Below are 16,596 nucleotides of genomic sequence, written 5' to 3'. Positions count from 1 at the left end.
CTTTATTCCTTTCTTTCTGTCATGAACCCTCCTGACACTCTAATTTCAAGTATCCCCCCAGTCTATTTCATAAAGCAGTGATTGTCACAGACAAGTGGATAAAGACACATTTTAAGGATTCCAAATATTTACATTTTTACCTTTTTACTTCAATACTAGGTTAAGAAGATTAGTGGATATTCTGATGATCTGGATAACCACCTTATAACCCAATTACAGCATGCAACTTCAGGACCTCTTTGTTTCTGTATTAAACTTACCAGCAAAGGAACAGCAAATAACACCTTATTGTGATAAATGAATGAAAGTTTAAATAGTTAAGTTTAGTTTAACTTGTGTTTTTCAAGCTGGAATTTTTATTTTTTTAAGATACACTGGGAATTCACTACATTTAGTTTCCTTTAAAAAAAAAAAAAGTTCATAAATTTCATCAAGCTGAGAATCACATGGAAAGATGATTTCAGGAATCTCAAATAGGTTAATTCAGCATTTGATTGCCCATTTCACCTTTTCCAAAAAGGTCCAGCAACTCATCTTATTAACTTTATCATCTCCATATAAACACAATAATTTTAAGTGATACAAAGACTATAAAAAACAAATTTTCAAGATAAGTCCCATTTATAGACATCTGTTAAGCACAAGAATGTAGGCGGTGCCAAGGCAAATAACACCGGTTGAAGAAAATGAATCATCTAATCACTCTGCATTTCCAACAGAAAAGCTTCTCTAACTCATGTTCCAAGGACAGACGGGTCAAAGCCATAGTTCTTGCCTCCTTCCAGTCCCAGTAACATCACCAGTCACAGTGGCTACCATGGAAATGGTTCTCAAATGACCTGGGAAGGGAGAGCACGCAGTGGTGAGCAGAAACAAGACTACACCTTCAAGGAAGCTTCCTCAAAGTGGAGAAAAAAAAAATGTGTGGAAGTTGGAACATTAGCAATCATGACATCCCCACCTGCATCGCACCACCCCTTTGAAACCAAAGGTATATAACCCAGGTACATGTGCATCCTTAAGCAAATTTTTTAAAAAAGTTCTTTCAGAAAACTTTCAGAAACTAACTTTTATTAAAGGGCAAAATTATCCTTTAAGGTATTATTTTTATTGAATGTTAACAATGTTGACAGCAATGAGATCCAACCAGTCCATCCTAAAGGAAAGCAGCACTGAATATTCATTGGAAGGACTGATGCTGAAGCTGAAACTCCAACACTCTGGCCACCTGATGCAAAGAACTGACTCATTGGAATAGACACTGATGCTGGAAATGATTAAAGGCGGGAGCAGAAGGGGACAACAAGAGGATGAGATGGTTGGATGGCATCACCAACTCAATGGACAGGAGTTTGAGTAAACTCTGGGAGTTGGTGATGGACAGGGAGACCTGGTGTACCGCAGTTCATGAGGTCGCAAAGAGTCGGACACGACTGAGCGACTGAACTGAACAATGTTGACAGCTATCATCCTTGGCCGGGAGGGTAAGTATGACTGTCATTAACTTCTCCCTTTTGACTTATGACTAGGAAGAGGGAATCATTACTCAAACAAGTCTCAGCATCTGCCATGTGCTTGGCACTTTGCTCAGGGCTGAGCATCCAAGAAGTATGACTAAGATATGAGCTAAACCCAACTTCACGCATTTCCAAGTGCTGGAATCACTTGCAGACTAATGCGAAACCTCAAGTGAAGAATAAGACATAAAAGTTACAGAAATAGCATTTACCAGGAATTGAACTGACATAGTTAGCTCCAGTAACTCTTCTCCAATATAAAGCTGTAAGTTCCTATTTGCCTACACTATCTTAAGAAAATCTAAAAGAGCCTTCCAATCCACTGATTTGCTATAATCATCTAATTATAAAACCAATTCAATCACATATTTATCCATTCAGCTTTCATACACTGACTACTGTTATCTCTCATTTCTCCTCCTCAGCTACCTCTCTTTTATCTCCATCTTATTCATAACTGGAAAATCGCTTTACGCACCTGCCTAGCCTCTGGACACACATGCCCAAAGAGACAGAGGATAACCACTAATGTTGACAGTGCTGTTTCTGAGTAACTAGGAAAAAGTTAATTTCAACTTTAAGTAATAGGAATAAGACTTGATAAATGTAATAAGTATTCTCATAACAGAAGTGGAGGAGCTATTTTTAAAGCATTGATAAATGAACATATCGATTAACAGGAAATTGAGGTACGCAGCCAGAATACTGCCTGCCACAGCTGTAAATGAGGCAGCAGTCAGTACACGTGTGTGCACAGTCATATGTATATGTGAGCATAATACACACTTCTGTAAATAAGGAGGTGCACACGATTCACTTTAGATTAAAACATACAACTACCTTCTCAGTTTTAACCTAAAAACATATTTCAGTTAAATATAGGGTGATAAACAGCTTGCCATTTTAACGCTGAAAAAACACAACCCGCTGACTTTATTATCAGAGCCAGAAGGGCCCTCTAACTCCATCAATAAACTCTTAGAAAGTCAATTTACTGCAAAACTATTTTCATAGACTCATTTCTCTTTCTAAAATTTTCCCTTGGGCTTCAATTTTCTCCTTTGTGAACATTAACCCAAAGGCAAGTAACTCTGGAAATGACTTTTGGTTTTTCTCTTCTTCTTTTATGGAAGGACTTAGTCATAAAAGTTCAAAAGAAAGGGGGCACACCCACTCATTTAGTTACTACAGATAGGAAACTCAACGGAAGGGTACCTGCTATTACAGAATATCACATACCGACCTCTCAGTTTCAATTTCAGAAGCGAGAAAAGGCCTGTCCTCGTTGTACATCAGAAATAAAGTTGAGAAGTATGAGTAGCCTCAAAGGGTTTTCAATCCTTCAGAGGACATATTTTTGAAAACAAAAAAATAAAATAAAAACTAGATTGTTATTAAAAGCAATAACAAATGTTGGAGAAAATGTGGGGGAAAAGGAACCCTTATATACTGTTAGTGGGAATGCAGATTGGTATAGCCACTACAGAAAACAGTAATGGAGATTCCTGGAAAAATTAAGATTAGAATTACCACATGATCCAGATATTCCACTTCTGAGTATTTATGTGAAGAATATGAAAACACAAATTCAAAAAGATATGTGCACCCTATGTTCAAGCAGCAATATTTACAGTGGTCAAGATAAGGAGACAACCTCAGTGTCCATCAATATATAAATGGATAAAAAGGATATATATGTACACAATGTGTGTGTGTATATATACATCTTCTATTGTGCTTATGTATGTATATACATATACAGATGCCTACAATGGAATACTACTCAACAATAAAAAAAATATGAGATCTTCCTCATTTGCAAAAACATGGGTAGACCTTGAGGGTATTAGGATAAGTGAAAAAAAGTAAAAAAGATAAATAACTTTATGATTTCACTCATATGTGGAATATAAAAATCAAACACAAATGATCAAACCAAAACAAAACAAATAACATCTGCTTGCAATGCATGAGACAGCAGTTTGATCCCTGAGTCGGGAAGATCCCCTGGAGAATGAAATGGCAACCCACTCCAGTATTCTTGCCTGGAAAATCCCATGGACAGAGGAGCCTGGCAGGCTACAGTCCATGAGTTAGCAAACAGATATGACTGAGCAACTAAACCACCAACCACCACAGAGAACTGAGTAGTGTTACCAGGGAGAAAAGAGAGAGGAGGAGGGCAAAACAGATAAACTGGATTAACTGGAGGGTGATGGATGAACACTAATTTGTTGGGACTTCCCTGGTGGTCCACTGGTTAAGACTCCATGCTTCCAATGCAGGAGACCTGGGTTTGATCCCTGGTCTGGGAACTACATCCCACTATGACTTGGTATAGGCAAATAAATAAGAATATTTTTTAAAAGGAAAACTAATTTGTTGGTGATGAGCACACTGAAGTGCATACAGAAGTCAAAATACAATGTTGCAGACAAGAAACAATGCAAAAATCAATGTTACCTTAAGTAAAAAATAGATTGTCAATTAATGTAAATTGCTTCTAATTAATATGAATCATCTAAATGGCTTTATTTTCAAAGAAATATTAATAGAAACTACTTTTCTTTTTAAATATCTATGGTTACAAATTTTAAATCAATTCAGAATCGTTCACAACTGACTTGAAAAAGAGATGATACACATAAATCCTTCTAGAATAAGATAGCACCCCTCCTCCCAAAATCAGGAACTGTATTTTGTAACTGAGTGCCTTGATATTTAATAACCACATGGTGGCAGATAGGAAAATTATAAAGCAAAATTAACCACGCCAAAAACAACCCCCTACCACTATAACCCCTAGGACTTTCTGACCATTAAACATCCATCCAACCAGTAAGGATCTACTTCAAAATGTGTATCATTTCAGTATTTCAAGCCATGAAGTCTTTTTCTTTTTTTTTTTTTAAGAAAGGTTAGAAGTGCTAACAGCTTATTAAATGTTTGCATTTTAATTAGAACTTATTTCTGTTCCTCCATTTAATAATAAATATGTCCACCTATATACAAAATTCACAGCAGCAGCTCATTTGGGTGATTTTACTGTCGAGCTAAAACTTAACAGAGGTGATCTGAACTCTAAGTTGTAAATCTAATAACTAATATATTCACCCCATAACCCAACAGCTGGTGCAGGACCTGTCAAAGAGCAGGTGCTCGTAAAAGTTGGTTAAATCAAACTCAGCTAAGAATGATCTGTCGAAGATAATGTGCCCTGAGTGAGAAAATGTAACGGAATAATGAATCAGGAATGCCTTGCATGGTAATTCTCTATAGTTCTAAGATCTGCCTGAACATACAGAAAGAATCATGAATGATTCAGAGGGTAGAGAAGTCAGAAACAGTCATGGTATCAAATGATAACCCAAGAGAGAAGACATGCAATACAAAATAAAGTGAAGCTAATATCTAAGCCAAGAGGGAGGGAGAAAGCCCTGAAAGATAACAAAACAGACACACATAAAAAGGAAAAAAAAAAAATTAAAAAAAAAAAAAGGAAAAAAATTTAAAGACAAAATAGTTAGGGAGTAAATAATACAACAGAGTCAAGGACACCCTTTATGTACCCAGGGACAAATATGGTCACCAAAATCCATGGGTCTGAAATTTTCTCCCCAAAGAGCTAGAGTGTCCAAGGAAGCAAGATCAAATCAAGTATTAAACTCAGGATGCATGCAAGTAGTAAATGGAGTAACCATTTTTAAAATAACTTTTTTACTGATTTCATCTTATAAAGGTACTAAGTATTCTTTTTGAAAATATAAAGAAAATTTAAATAAGCTTCCCTGGTGGCTCAGAAAGTAAAGAATCTGCCTGCAATGCAGAAGACCCAGACTCAAATCTTGGGTTGGGAAGATCCCCTGAAGAAGGGAATGGCAACCCACGCCAATATTCTTGCCTGGAGAATCCTATGGACAGAGGAGCCTGGTAGTCCATGGGGTCACAAAGAGTCAGACACGACTGAGCACTCATGCCTTTCAAAACAGTTAACAGAAAGGAGTCTTTCCACCCCTAAACACACACACATACACACACACACACACACAATCATGCATACACACAAAAATGTACACATGCTTTTTCAACAGCGTCTGGATCGCCCTGTATAGAACATTAAGCCCTAGGTTCTCTGTGCCTTTGTGTGACTTCTTTCATTTTCTCCTACAGTAGAAATCTGCTGCTGGGTGTTTGCTTTTGGATTCCAACAACTGGAACAATCTTTGTATTTGGAGAGACTCTCCATGATCTGGGTCAAAGCAGGAAAAAGAGGGCACTTCTTCCCGCTATACAAGTTGACATGGCTCAGACTCCAAGAACTGGAAGCTTCCAGACAACACTTTGAATCTTGAGGAAATAAAGAAAGAGAGAAGTGACATTTAAAGATCATTCACCTTGAAAATTCAGCAATTGCGGGCATGATGTCACAACCCGACCAGACCCTTCCTGTGGCTTGCTTGTGATGTACACCCAGCTGCTTCATCTCCCTTGGTCCCTCCAGGGTTTTAGAGCCTGTCTATAGAGACTCACTTTCCTTAGATGCTGTGACCTACTTGATAACTTTCCACTAAATTTCTTTCCTTGTTTATTACCAGGACTGACTCTGCTATTTGTAGTCAAGAATATTGGCTAAAACATCATTCTCTATAATAAAGAATATGTTTTATTTGCTTCTGTCTTCTCTGACTTTTAAATATAAAAATCTTTATACATATCTAGGTTAATAAACACAAAATTAAAAGAATTAAACATATTTTCTCTATAATTATTAAAATCCTTCTGATTCATCTTAAGAATTCAGCATTCCTTTCCATCTCCAGCTTATCCATATTTCCCAGTATCTACTAACTTAATATAGGGATATAAATTCTGTTTACTCTTACAGAGTATTCTTTAATCACATAGACCTTCTTTTTCAAAAAGTTTTCAGCTTATATTTCTGATCAAAATATTTCAAACTATTACAAAAACTATCTCAGTTGTTCATATGCAAATTTACATATTTAATGTTGTGTAGTCAGTCCTGGTAGCAGATTCAAACTTCATTGTTCTCAAGCTGCTGATTCTGGTTCCTATCTTACAGTTCATCTTTGAACATTTTTCTCAGGAAAAGAATTCCAGATTTGTATTTTGTGTTAATTTATACCTGAGAATGTTGCTGTGCTGTCTATGTACACTTGGCTGGATATAGAGATTTTTGGTCCCAACCCTTTTTCATTCCTTGTAGACTTTGCTCTGCTGTCTTCCAGTATTTTGTGTTAAAGCAAATCCTGGTGAGCCTCACTGCTGCTCCTATCTGTTTATCAGGACTTGTTTCAACTACATATAAACAGAAGACCCAAAGAGCCCTGACCTGAGTAAATCAAAAGGATTTCCTCCTTCTCATATAAAGATACAAAAATGCCACTCAGAGGTATAATGGAGGCTCCATGTCATTAAAGAGTTTAAGATCTGATTTCCATTCTCAAGGTCACCTAGTGTCCAAGACGACAGCCCCATTCCAAGTCCTTGACAGGAAGTAAAGGAAGGCAGGTAAAGGGCAAAGAGTGAGCATACCAGTTTTGCTGGCACCTCTGAAGAATGTTCCTATGAGCCCTGATTCAACATCTTGCAAGTAGAAGTCTCACTAATCACCTTCAGGTACACAGAAGGGTGGCAGCAGGATGGAAAATGTAGTCTTTTAGCTGGATATACGGCCACCATGAACAGAACAAGAGTTGTCATTAAAAGAGGAAGGAAAGGGGACTCCCCTGTTGGTACAGTGGATGGGTATCCACCTGCCAAAGCTGTGGTTCGATCCCTGGTCCGGGAAGATTCCACATGCCACACAGAGCAAGTGAGACCTCACACCATGACTCCTGAAGCCTGTGTACCTAGAGCCTGTGCCTTGCAACAAGAGAAGCCAATGCAGTGAGAAGCCCACCCACTGCAACAAAAAGTAGCCCCCGCTCTCCGCAACTAGAGAAAGCCCGCGCACAGCAACAAAGACAGCACAGCCAAAAATTAATAAAAAGTAAATGAATAACTTAAAAAAAAAATAAAGGTGAGAATGGGTCGGGTGGGCATATAACTGTCAGAGCAGGGAACATAATTTTTCTCCCTGGTGCTTACAGTATTTCTTTGTTAAATTCATAAAAAGCTTTCTGATACTAAGGGTCAGTTTTTCACTAATTTTACCTTGAATCATTTTGATTTGCAGACCAAGGTCTTTTTGTCTGTTTAAGTAGGTCTCTTTCTTTACACTGTAAGTACTGCCACTATTTCTCTCTGTATTAATTTGCTAGGGCTGTCATCACGAAGTACCACAGACTGGGCAGCTTCAACAACAGAAATCTGTTTTCTCACCATTCCGGAGGTGAGGAGTCCAAGAACAAGATGTTGGCAGAGTAGGTTTCTCCTGAGGCCTCTCTCCTAGGTTTGTAGATGGCTGTCTTATCACTGTGTCTTCACATGGTCTTCCCTCTTCAGAAGTGTGTGTCCAAACTTCCTTTTCTTTTAAGGACACCAGTCATGTTGAATTAGGACCCATGCAACCTCATTTTAACTTAAAACTACCTCTTGAAAGACCCTAGCTCCAAATTTAGTCACCGTCAGGTTCTGGGAGTTAGGATCTCAACACATGAATTTTAAGGGGACACAATTCTACCTATAACACTATCATTTTAATGTCATTCTATACAGTGCTTAAAATCATTTATTGATCACTATTCTCCATCTTTCACACCTATTATCTTTCTCTCATCATTTTGTCTTTTCCTTCTTCATGATAAGTTTTCCCTCCATATCACTGATTCTATTCTTCCAGTGTTTTAAAAAGACTTAATTTCCCTATTATTATTTTGATTTTTCCTTACATTTTGTCCCTGTTTAGTTCTTTTTGCATCTAGCCCAATCCCATTCATATAACTCCTCATTATCATTTCATAGAAGCTATATGTTTGCTGCATACAGCCACAGAATCTCAGTAATGTTCAATAATAAAGCACATTTTGGTGACTGGCTGACTCAGGCTAGCCAGCTCAGCTGAACTTGGCTCGATTCCACATGACTCTCCTCCTCCTCCAGGGACCAACAACATCATGGCAGTGACAGAGGCATGACAGGGCATGCTCCCTGGCACAAGCACATTTCAGGCCCCTCGTGTTACATGCTAACAATCAGCAACAGCCAGGGCCCAAGAATCAGAGAGAAGGAAATACACTTCTCCCAGTCAGGTGGAGAGGGAAGGCTGATAATTTTGAGCAATTATGTAATCTACATCATCTTGCATCTTTTGACAAACCTTGAGCTTGAGTCTCCTAAAACATTTCCTATTTAGCTTTATAAATCCTTTCCTTCAAATAAATACTCTTCTTTGAGACCTCAATGTCATGCTTTTTCCCTTATGCTTACACGGGAAGGGGGTTTTGTTTTTAATCCTTGCACAGGAAAAAATCTATTTAGATCCACTATTTACCACCAGACACTCTGGAAGGAATTTCCTTAGCACTGCTCCCACCCACCACTTGACTCTCCAACAAGGCTGTATGCAGATCCAGTGCTTAGGTTAAGTCTAAGGTACATGCCTATAGCTTAGTTTGTGTGCCTAAGATTTTCCAGTGCCCAACTGCAGAAAAGAGATGGAAACTCCTCTTTCTCTGTCACAGGCCCTGATTGAACTGAAGCATCACAGAGTTGCTGATTTGGGTTTGAACAGGATAGGATTTTACAGACTTCATTCTCAGCATGCACTGCTTCCAGTGTTCCTCTCATCTATAGCCGATGAAAAAGTGTCAATAATAACACAGTGCTCAACTCAACTGCCCTCTGAAGAATCTTAATTCTTCAGTTAGATTAAGGCTATTTTAAACCTGGATAGCATATTTAAAAGCAGAGACATTACTTTGCCAACAAAGGTCCATCTAGTCAAGGCTGTGGTTTTTCCAGTAGTCATGTATGGATGTGAGAGCTGGACTATAAAGAAAACTGAGCGCCAAAAAATGGATGCTTTTGAACTGTGGTGTTGGAGAAGACTCTTGAGAGTCCCTTGGACTGCAAGGAGATCCAACCAGTCCATCCTGAAGGAGATCAGTCCTGGGTGTTCATTGGAAGGACTGATGCTGAAGCTGAAACTCCAATACTTTGGCCACCTCATGCAAAGAGTTGACTCATTGGGAAAGACCCTAATGCTGGGAAGGATTGGGGGCAGGAGGAGAAGGGTATGACAGAGGATGAGATGGCAGGATGGCATCACCAACTCGATGGACATGGGTTTGGGTAGACTCCGGGAGTTGGTGATGGACAGGGAGGCCTGGTGTGCTGCGATTCATGGGGTCGCAAAGAGTCAGACACGACTGAGCGACTGAACTGAACTGAAACAATGTTGGAAGGACATACGCCGTGCACAGCTATCTGACACACGTTAGTAACACCACTGTCCTACCATCTTACCACCTGATCTATTCCCTACCAGGTCTCCCCTAACTTAATAAATGTTCGGAGTCCACCCAGGCCCTTCATCACAGGACTGTGCTACACCCAGACCAAGGATAAAACAAAAGTGTTCTCTCTCAAGCTCGCCTGAACTGCCCCGGAAAGAGGATGATACACAGCTCTAAGTAACAAACAATCTTCTAACTTCAGTTCATATGCCTATATTTCTTAATTAGGAGGACTGCACTATCATTTTAAGGATTTTTCTCTCCCTTCTGAGATATACCAGAGTCTCTCTGATCGAGTACATTAAAAGCCCACAGTAAATGTTTCCTATGTATCTTGACATAAAAGGACCACAAGAAATGTGAAGTGAGGGGATGAACAAACACTGAGTGTCAGCCTTTCAGAACGGGGAGCGTTTGTTATCACAAAACCGTCTTACATTTTCAGAGACAGTACGTTAAAAAGAGACGTAAAATAAACTACAACCATATTCTGGAAAACAAATAATACCCCTAAAAGCTCTACACGGCCACAAGACGCTGTGGCAAAGAGCCTCTCTGACTAACCTCATCCTCCCTTTCTCCTTGTTCTGCTGCACAACGCGGCTGGTGGATTTGATGTACAGGTGCCGATGCAGCTCGTCTATGAGAACCAAGTGCAAGTTCATCTTCTTGCTGTGCAGCTCCAGCCGAAGGTCACTCAGTCCTTCCACCTGGAGCAGTGGGCCCTCCAGAGACTCGACTGCGGACACCTGGAGAGAGCGAAGAAAACGATTCAGGCAACAAAATAGTCCCACAATATTATTAATATGAAAGGCTATTGGCTCAGCTGGTAAAGAATCCGCCTACAATGCAGGAGACCTGGGTTCAATCCCTGGGTTGGGAAGATCCCCTAGAGAAGGGAAACGCTACCCACTCCAGTATTCTGGCCTAGAGAATTCCATGGACTGTATAGACCATGGGGTCGCAAAGAGTCGGACACAACTGAGCGACTTTCACTTTCATCTTTTCAAAGATACTGTCAAAAGAGTTTGTGAGAACCTCATCAGTACACAGGAGACTTTGAGTGGATAGACCTGGTTCTGCTCTTGAAGGGTTTAACAGAGATTGCTGAAGAAAACAATCATGATAAACATGAAGGCACCTCAAGAACCTCAACGTTGTATGTGCTATTTATTCCCATACACACTGCCTATCAATGGACACATACAAAATGACTTCCCAATAATTATTTTTATATCCTTACAAGAAGTTCATGTACTAATAATTTAGACCAACTTTTAGTCAAACTTACCTTTTAAGATTAAGACTCAGTAAAAGCACACTATATCAATTTTTTTTTTAGTAATTCTCAGGGCCATTATGAGTCAGAGCTTGGTTAGCCTAAGTCTACACACATATTTACACATAGTCAAGTCTCTCTGGCTCTTTCTTATATTCACATACACATAGAGGGAAAGGCAGTTTTACATGAAAGCTACAAGCAAACAACAGCAGTTCTCACCTCTCCTTGGACTGACTCAGTTTGATAGAAGAAATGGGATTTGAAAGGTGAATAGAAGATAAACTATGAAGAGGCAGATTCTCTTGGTGTAAAGTGCAATTTGGAAGATTTTAAGACAAAAAGCACTGAATGTATAAAAATGGTGTAGCAATACCTACAACAAATGGAGAAGATGATGGACTCAGGGAATTTGGGAAACAAAGTGCTAAATGCAAAGGAGGGGGAAAAAAAACAACAGTATGTATTATATAATCTCATTTATCCATATATATCGGAGAAGGCAATGGCAAGCCACTCCAGTACTCTTGCCTAGAAAATCCCATGGACAGAGGAGCCTGGTGGGCTGCAGTCCATGGGGTCGCTACAAGTCGGACAAGACTGAGTGACTTCACTTTCACTTTTCACTTTCACGCATTGGAAAAGGAAATGGCAACCCACTCCAGCGTTCTTGCCTGGAGAATCCCAGGGACGGGGGGAGCCTGGTGGGCCGTCGTCTATGGGGTCGCACAGAGTCAGACACGACTGAAGCGACTTAAACAGCAGCAGGCATCCATATATATAAAATTTATTTCTGTCTTTTTATATATATAGGAAAAGAGAAACACCAAGACTAACAATAATAATGACAGCAGTAGTAGTAATAATAAAAATAGAGAAGAGATGACTACAAGCGAACTCAGGGAAAAGAGCCCTACCAAGCTCCCTCAAGGAATTAATGTTCAATGACTATCCCCTGCTTTGCTTATACATCTAAATAGTCCTCATTCATACAGATAAAGGCAATAACCAGTACCACTATGCATGTGCGTGCTCAGTCATGCAGTCATGTCCAACTCTTTCCAATCCCAAGGACTGCAGCCAGTCAGGCTCCTCTGTCAATGGGATCTCCCAGGCAAGAATACTGGCGCAGGTTGGTATTTCCTTCTCGAGAGGATCTTCCCCACCCAGGGATCAAACCCACGTCTCCTGCATCTCCTATTGGCAAGTGATTCTTTTACCACTGAGCCACCTGGGGAACCCAACCAAGGGCACTACTTTAGGGTAATTGTAATTATGGATATAAACACCCACCTTAAAAATTTATACAAAAGCAATCAAAAGACAGTAGAAGTCATAAAACATCAGTGATCAAAAATGTTGATCACAGATCTATCCTAACATACACAGTAACTTAGGGGAGTATGGATAGTGAATACAGAAAACTCTGTGGCTGCCAAATCCAAAGCAGCCTAAGATAGGGAGGAAAAGGCAATGGCCTCGCCATAAATACATCACTTGTTTTGTGATGTGCTATACTCAAATGTCACTAGCAAATAAGTTTCCTTAAGTTAACCAAGACAGAATCGAGGAATGAAAGAGTGACAAGCCCTGGGCCAGCTCTGCCCTCTGAAGCCTGCCAGTTCCTGTTCACGCTGGCTTGCCACTGCCCCTGCTATGAGAGACCCTATGCCTGGTGCAAGCTGCGGGCAATTGCAGATGGAAAGACTGCCTGCCTCGCAAAATGACCAAAGTGTCCCCAAGGAGGAAAAACAACAACAAATTCATTTCTACTTATGCTCTAAAATGGATTTTTAACTCAGGTCTCTAGCAGAGAAAAGAGGATGCATTAACCTTTAGTGACATCAAGATCCAGAAAATGAAAAATAATTTGGTAAACCACTGGCCCATCATGTAGCCTTATCCCTCAAGGTAATTAAATCCAGCTGAGATATTTAAGCTTAAAAACCACCCACTGCACAACCACACTCAATTTGCTTGTAAGACTCTGCATGAAGATTTTTTTTAACCCAAACAGCTCATGTTCCAAGTATAAAACTATATGACAATGTTAACTTTCAAAGCCACTTAATTTTTCTTAAATATAGCTAAAGCACTTAGCACGGTGCCTGGCCTATACTGAGTGCTCACTCAAATTATCTTTAATAGAACCTATTTACCACATGGATAAAGCAACCTCAGAGGGTGTTTCCAACATGTTTTAAAGCAGCATTTGCAGTAAAGTGCTGTTTCTATCACAGAACTATTATTAACCATGCAGACTACAAATTTTCTGAATATGTTTTCTTGACCCAAAATACAAGTACAATTAACATACAATCAAGAATAGTCTCAGAACTTCAAAGATTTGAAAACCTTACCATGAAATAGCCTCTATTTCTGTACAAAGACACAGTGCTTTATTTTCTGGCCTTCACAAATGAAAAGTCTATTTATAAAGCTATAATTATGGAAGCTAAGCAAGGCCACTGTCTTCCCCGACTCTAACCTTCCTAAGTGGTACTCAAAACAATTTGAAGAAAATAGTTGTAAATGCATATATTTGATCTCTAGAACATCAGTTTAGAAGCCTGATATTTATCTTCTGTGGTTTTAAGTAACTTGTACCATAAAGTTTATGTATAAGGAAAACTTTGTAGGCAGTGAATCCAACCATCACTTTTAATGCTGTTTCACTGAGGGGTCGGATTTTTAGGTATTTCCTAACATTCAGCCTTTACTAGAAGAGAAATCCTTAAATATCCATCTATGGGGCTTTTTCAAGGTGGCTCAGTGGTAAAGAATCCACCTGCCAATGCAGAAGCCGCAGGTTTGATCCCTGAGCCAGGAAGATCCCCTGGAGGAAGAAATGACAACCCACTCCTCTATTTTTGCCTGGGAAATCGCATGGACAGAGAAGCCTGGCGGGCTACAGTCCATGGGGTCACAAAGAGTTGGACATGACTGAGCAACACACACAGTTAGAAATGTGTGTAACTACTGATGAAAAAATATCACTAAAAGGATTTTTTTTCATGTATGGGAAGTGATCATTTTATAAATTATTTCACGTTTTCTAAATTTAGTGACCACAGAGCACTTTTTAAATAACACGTTGATGAAACATCAACAGAAATTCAAGAGATGCAGATGAATTAAAGTGGACAGCAACAGGTTCACTCTTTGACAAATAATCAAAACTGGATTCAAAAGTATGACATACAACACTGAATAATGTCACAAATATATATTAAAATTATAGGGCAAGACACAGCAGGTGAAAAGTAAAACAGACAACATACAGTGGAATAGTTCACTGGAAAATGTTGTCTATCTCACAGATACAACACCATGAATTTAAGTACCAAATGATGTCTACCATGACCTCTCAAGTATACCACACCATGTCTTAAAGATAGACTACTAAATAATGAACCAACCAGATGTATCTGGAAGCTTTCTTACACATATTTTCAAAAATAAATCAGCATGGGGAGTGCATAGGTAAGAGAGATAGATACTACCAACAGGGAATTTTTTTCACAGAACACCTATAATAATATAACAAGAGCATTAATGTTCTAACTCACCAGAGTTAGAAACTGCTCATACAGATAAATCTGTTCTGCAATTGAAAAGAAATATTTCTTTTAGGACTACAAACATAAGCAAACATCTACAAAATGTTCTAACACGTGATATAGAACAGGGCAGTGTGTTTCACTATTAAGAACTTATCCATTTAGACCAATAAGGACCTACTGTATGGAACTCTGCTCAATGTTAAGTAGCAACCTGGATAGGAGAGGAGTTTGGGGGAGAATGGATACATGTATATACATGGCTGAGCCCCTGCTGTTCATCTGAAACTATAACACTGTTGATTGTCTATACCCCAATACAAAATAAAAAGCTGAAGTGAAAAAAAAAAATCCATTTAGGAAAATAAGTTCTGAAAAATATTTTCATAACTCAAGAAATAGGTCAAAGGTACAGTTAAACTTGGAGAAGGAAACGGCAACCCACTCCAGTATTCTTGCCTGGAGAATTCCATGGACAGAGGAGCCTGGCGGTTGCAGTCCATGGGGTCGCACAGAGTCAGACACGACTGAGTGACTAACAGAACAGATAAACTGCACATGATCAAGAACTGTCTGGTGTTTTCCAAAAAAAAAATTTTGAGAGAGAAATCTACAATAAAGGCTGTCTTCGTAATGAGAACTACAGTACCCTTAAATGTTCTTTCCCAGATAACAATTTCTCAATCGCATTTTAGCTTAAATTAGAAATAATTATTTCATGGTTAAGTGTCTTCTACCAGCCTGACTCAAGCTGATTAGGTAAAAAGATCTACTTTTGTGCTTAACATGAACCAATGAAAATGTCTTTGAGGAACACCAGAGTTGGCCATTCTCAAACATCTGCTTCACTGAAAAAAGTGCTGAGAAAGAAACCACTGATATTTATTTTCCTGGTTGGGGGAAGTGAGATACACAAAGATTGATGACAATAGCAACTTTCTAAACAGAACTAAGGTTCAAGCCAAACAACAAAAGCAAACAAACCAACAACCACAAAAAGAAAAACCTTTAAATGTAAGCCAAAAAATCCAACCTGATAACTAAACCATCTGCTAGCTAATAAAAATGCTTATTTTGGCAACACTGTTCCCTAAAAAAGACAAATGTGTTGCCACTGTTGAGTCCAAAAGAAGTATTTCCTTCAGGACTCTGACAATTATATAGTTCCAAAATGTTCTATCACTTTCCAATAGGCCAGTAAGTCTCCTATATGGAAGCATTTTTCTAGTTAAACAATCTAACCATTCTGAAAATGTTACTGTGGCCCAACTTAACAGATGTAATAGTAAGATATGAAATTAGACTATTCCAGAGAATTGATTCTGTCTCTTCCCACAAGTATATAAGATACAAGTCTGAACAGTCTCAGCTAAATAACACCAAAAATCTCTGGCTATGAACAAAAGAAACATGCCTTGGGACCCAAGATTTACTCAGTACCCAGGTCACCAGCCTGCACCACTGGGCCCCTGAACTGTGGGAAGGCAAACTCTGGTGTCTTCAAGGCCTGATCCTCAAGAGTTCTCACCCTGAATCCCCCATGGGCTCATGAGATCCCAGATGGACCCAAAAAGTCTGTCTGAATGAAGTATGCTTCACACCCACCTTGACACAAGCGGGAAAGATGTTTCTCACCATTCATTTATCAAACATTCCCATTTAGCTATACCATATTTCCCAAAGCAGAGATTTTATCAGACAGAAACTGGTAAAAGAAACCAAGTGCACATTAAAAAAAAATAAAAATCACCATGACTTCTTGTATTAGTTTGAAATTTGAACCATATGAAACTACTGTTTCTACCTGTCCAAAATGATCA

At 39.0% G+C, this 16,596-nt stretch overlaps 1 protein-coding gene across 2 annotated transcripts in view; it reads right to left on the bottom strand.

Annotated features, from left to right (window-relative positions):
- The window catches only part of EXOC4 (exocyst complex component 4), an 811,011-nt gene that overhangs the window by 746,269 nt on the left and 48,146 nt on the right, over nt 1-16,596 (bottom strand). For both annotated transcript variants that reach the window (XM_043463745.1, XM_043463746.1), the window contains exon 4: nt 10,502-10,686. In XM_043463745.1, coding sequence (XP_043319680.1) covers nt 10,502-10,686 — 185 coding nt within the window. The remainder of the gene's footprint in view (nt 1-10,501; nt 10,687-16,596) is intronic.

The sequence above is a fragment of the Cervus canadensis genome, chromosome 3 (assembly GCF_019320065.1).
Source record: "Cervus canadensis isolate Bull #8, Minnesota chromosome 3, ASM1932006v1, whole genome shotgun sequence".
NCBI lineage: Eukaryota > Metazoa > Chordata > Mammalia > Artiodactyla > Cervidae > Cervus > Cervus canadensis.
The sequence above is the reverse complement of the archived record's forward strand: the minus strand, read 5'-3'. Positions and strand labels throughout refer to the sequence as shown.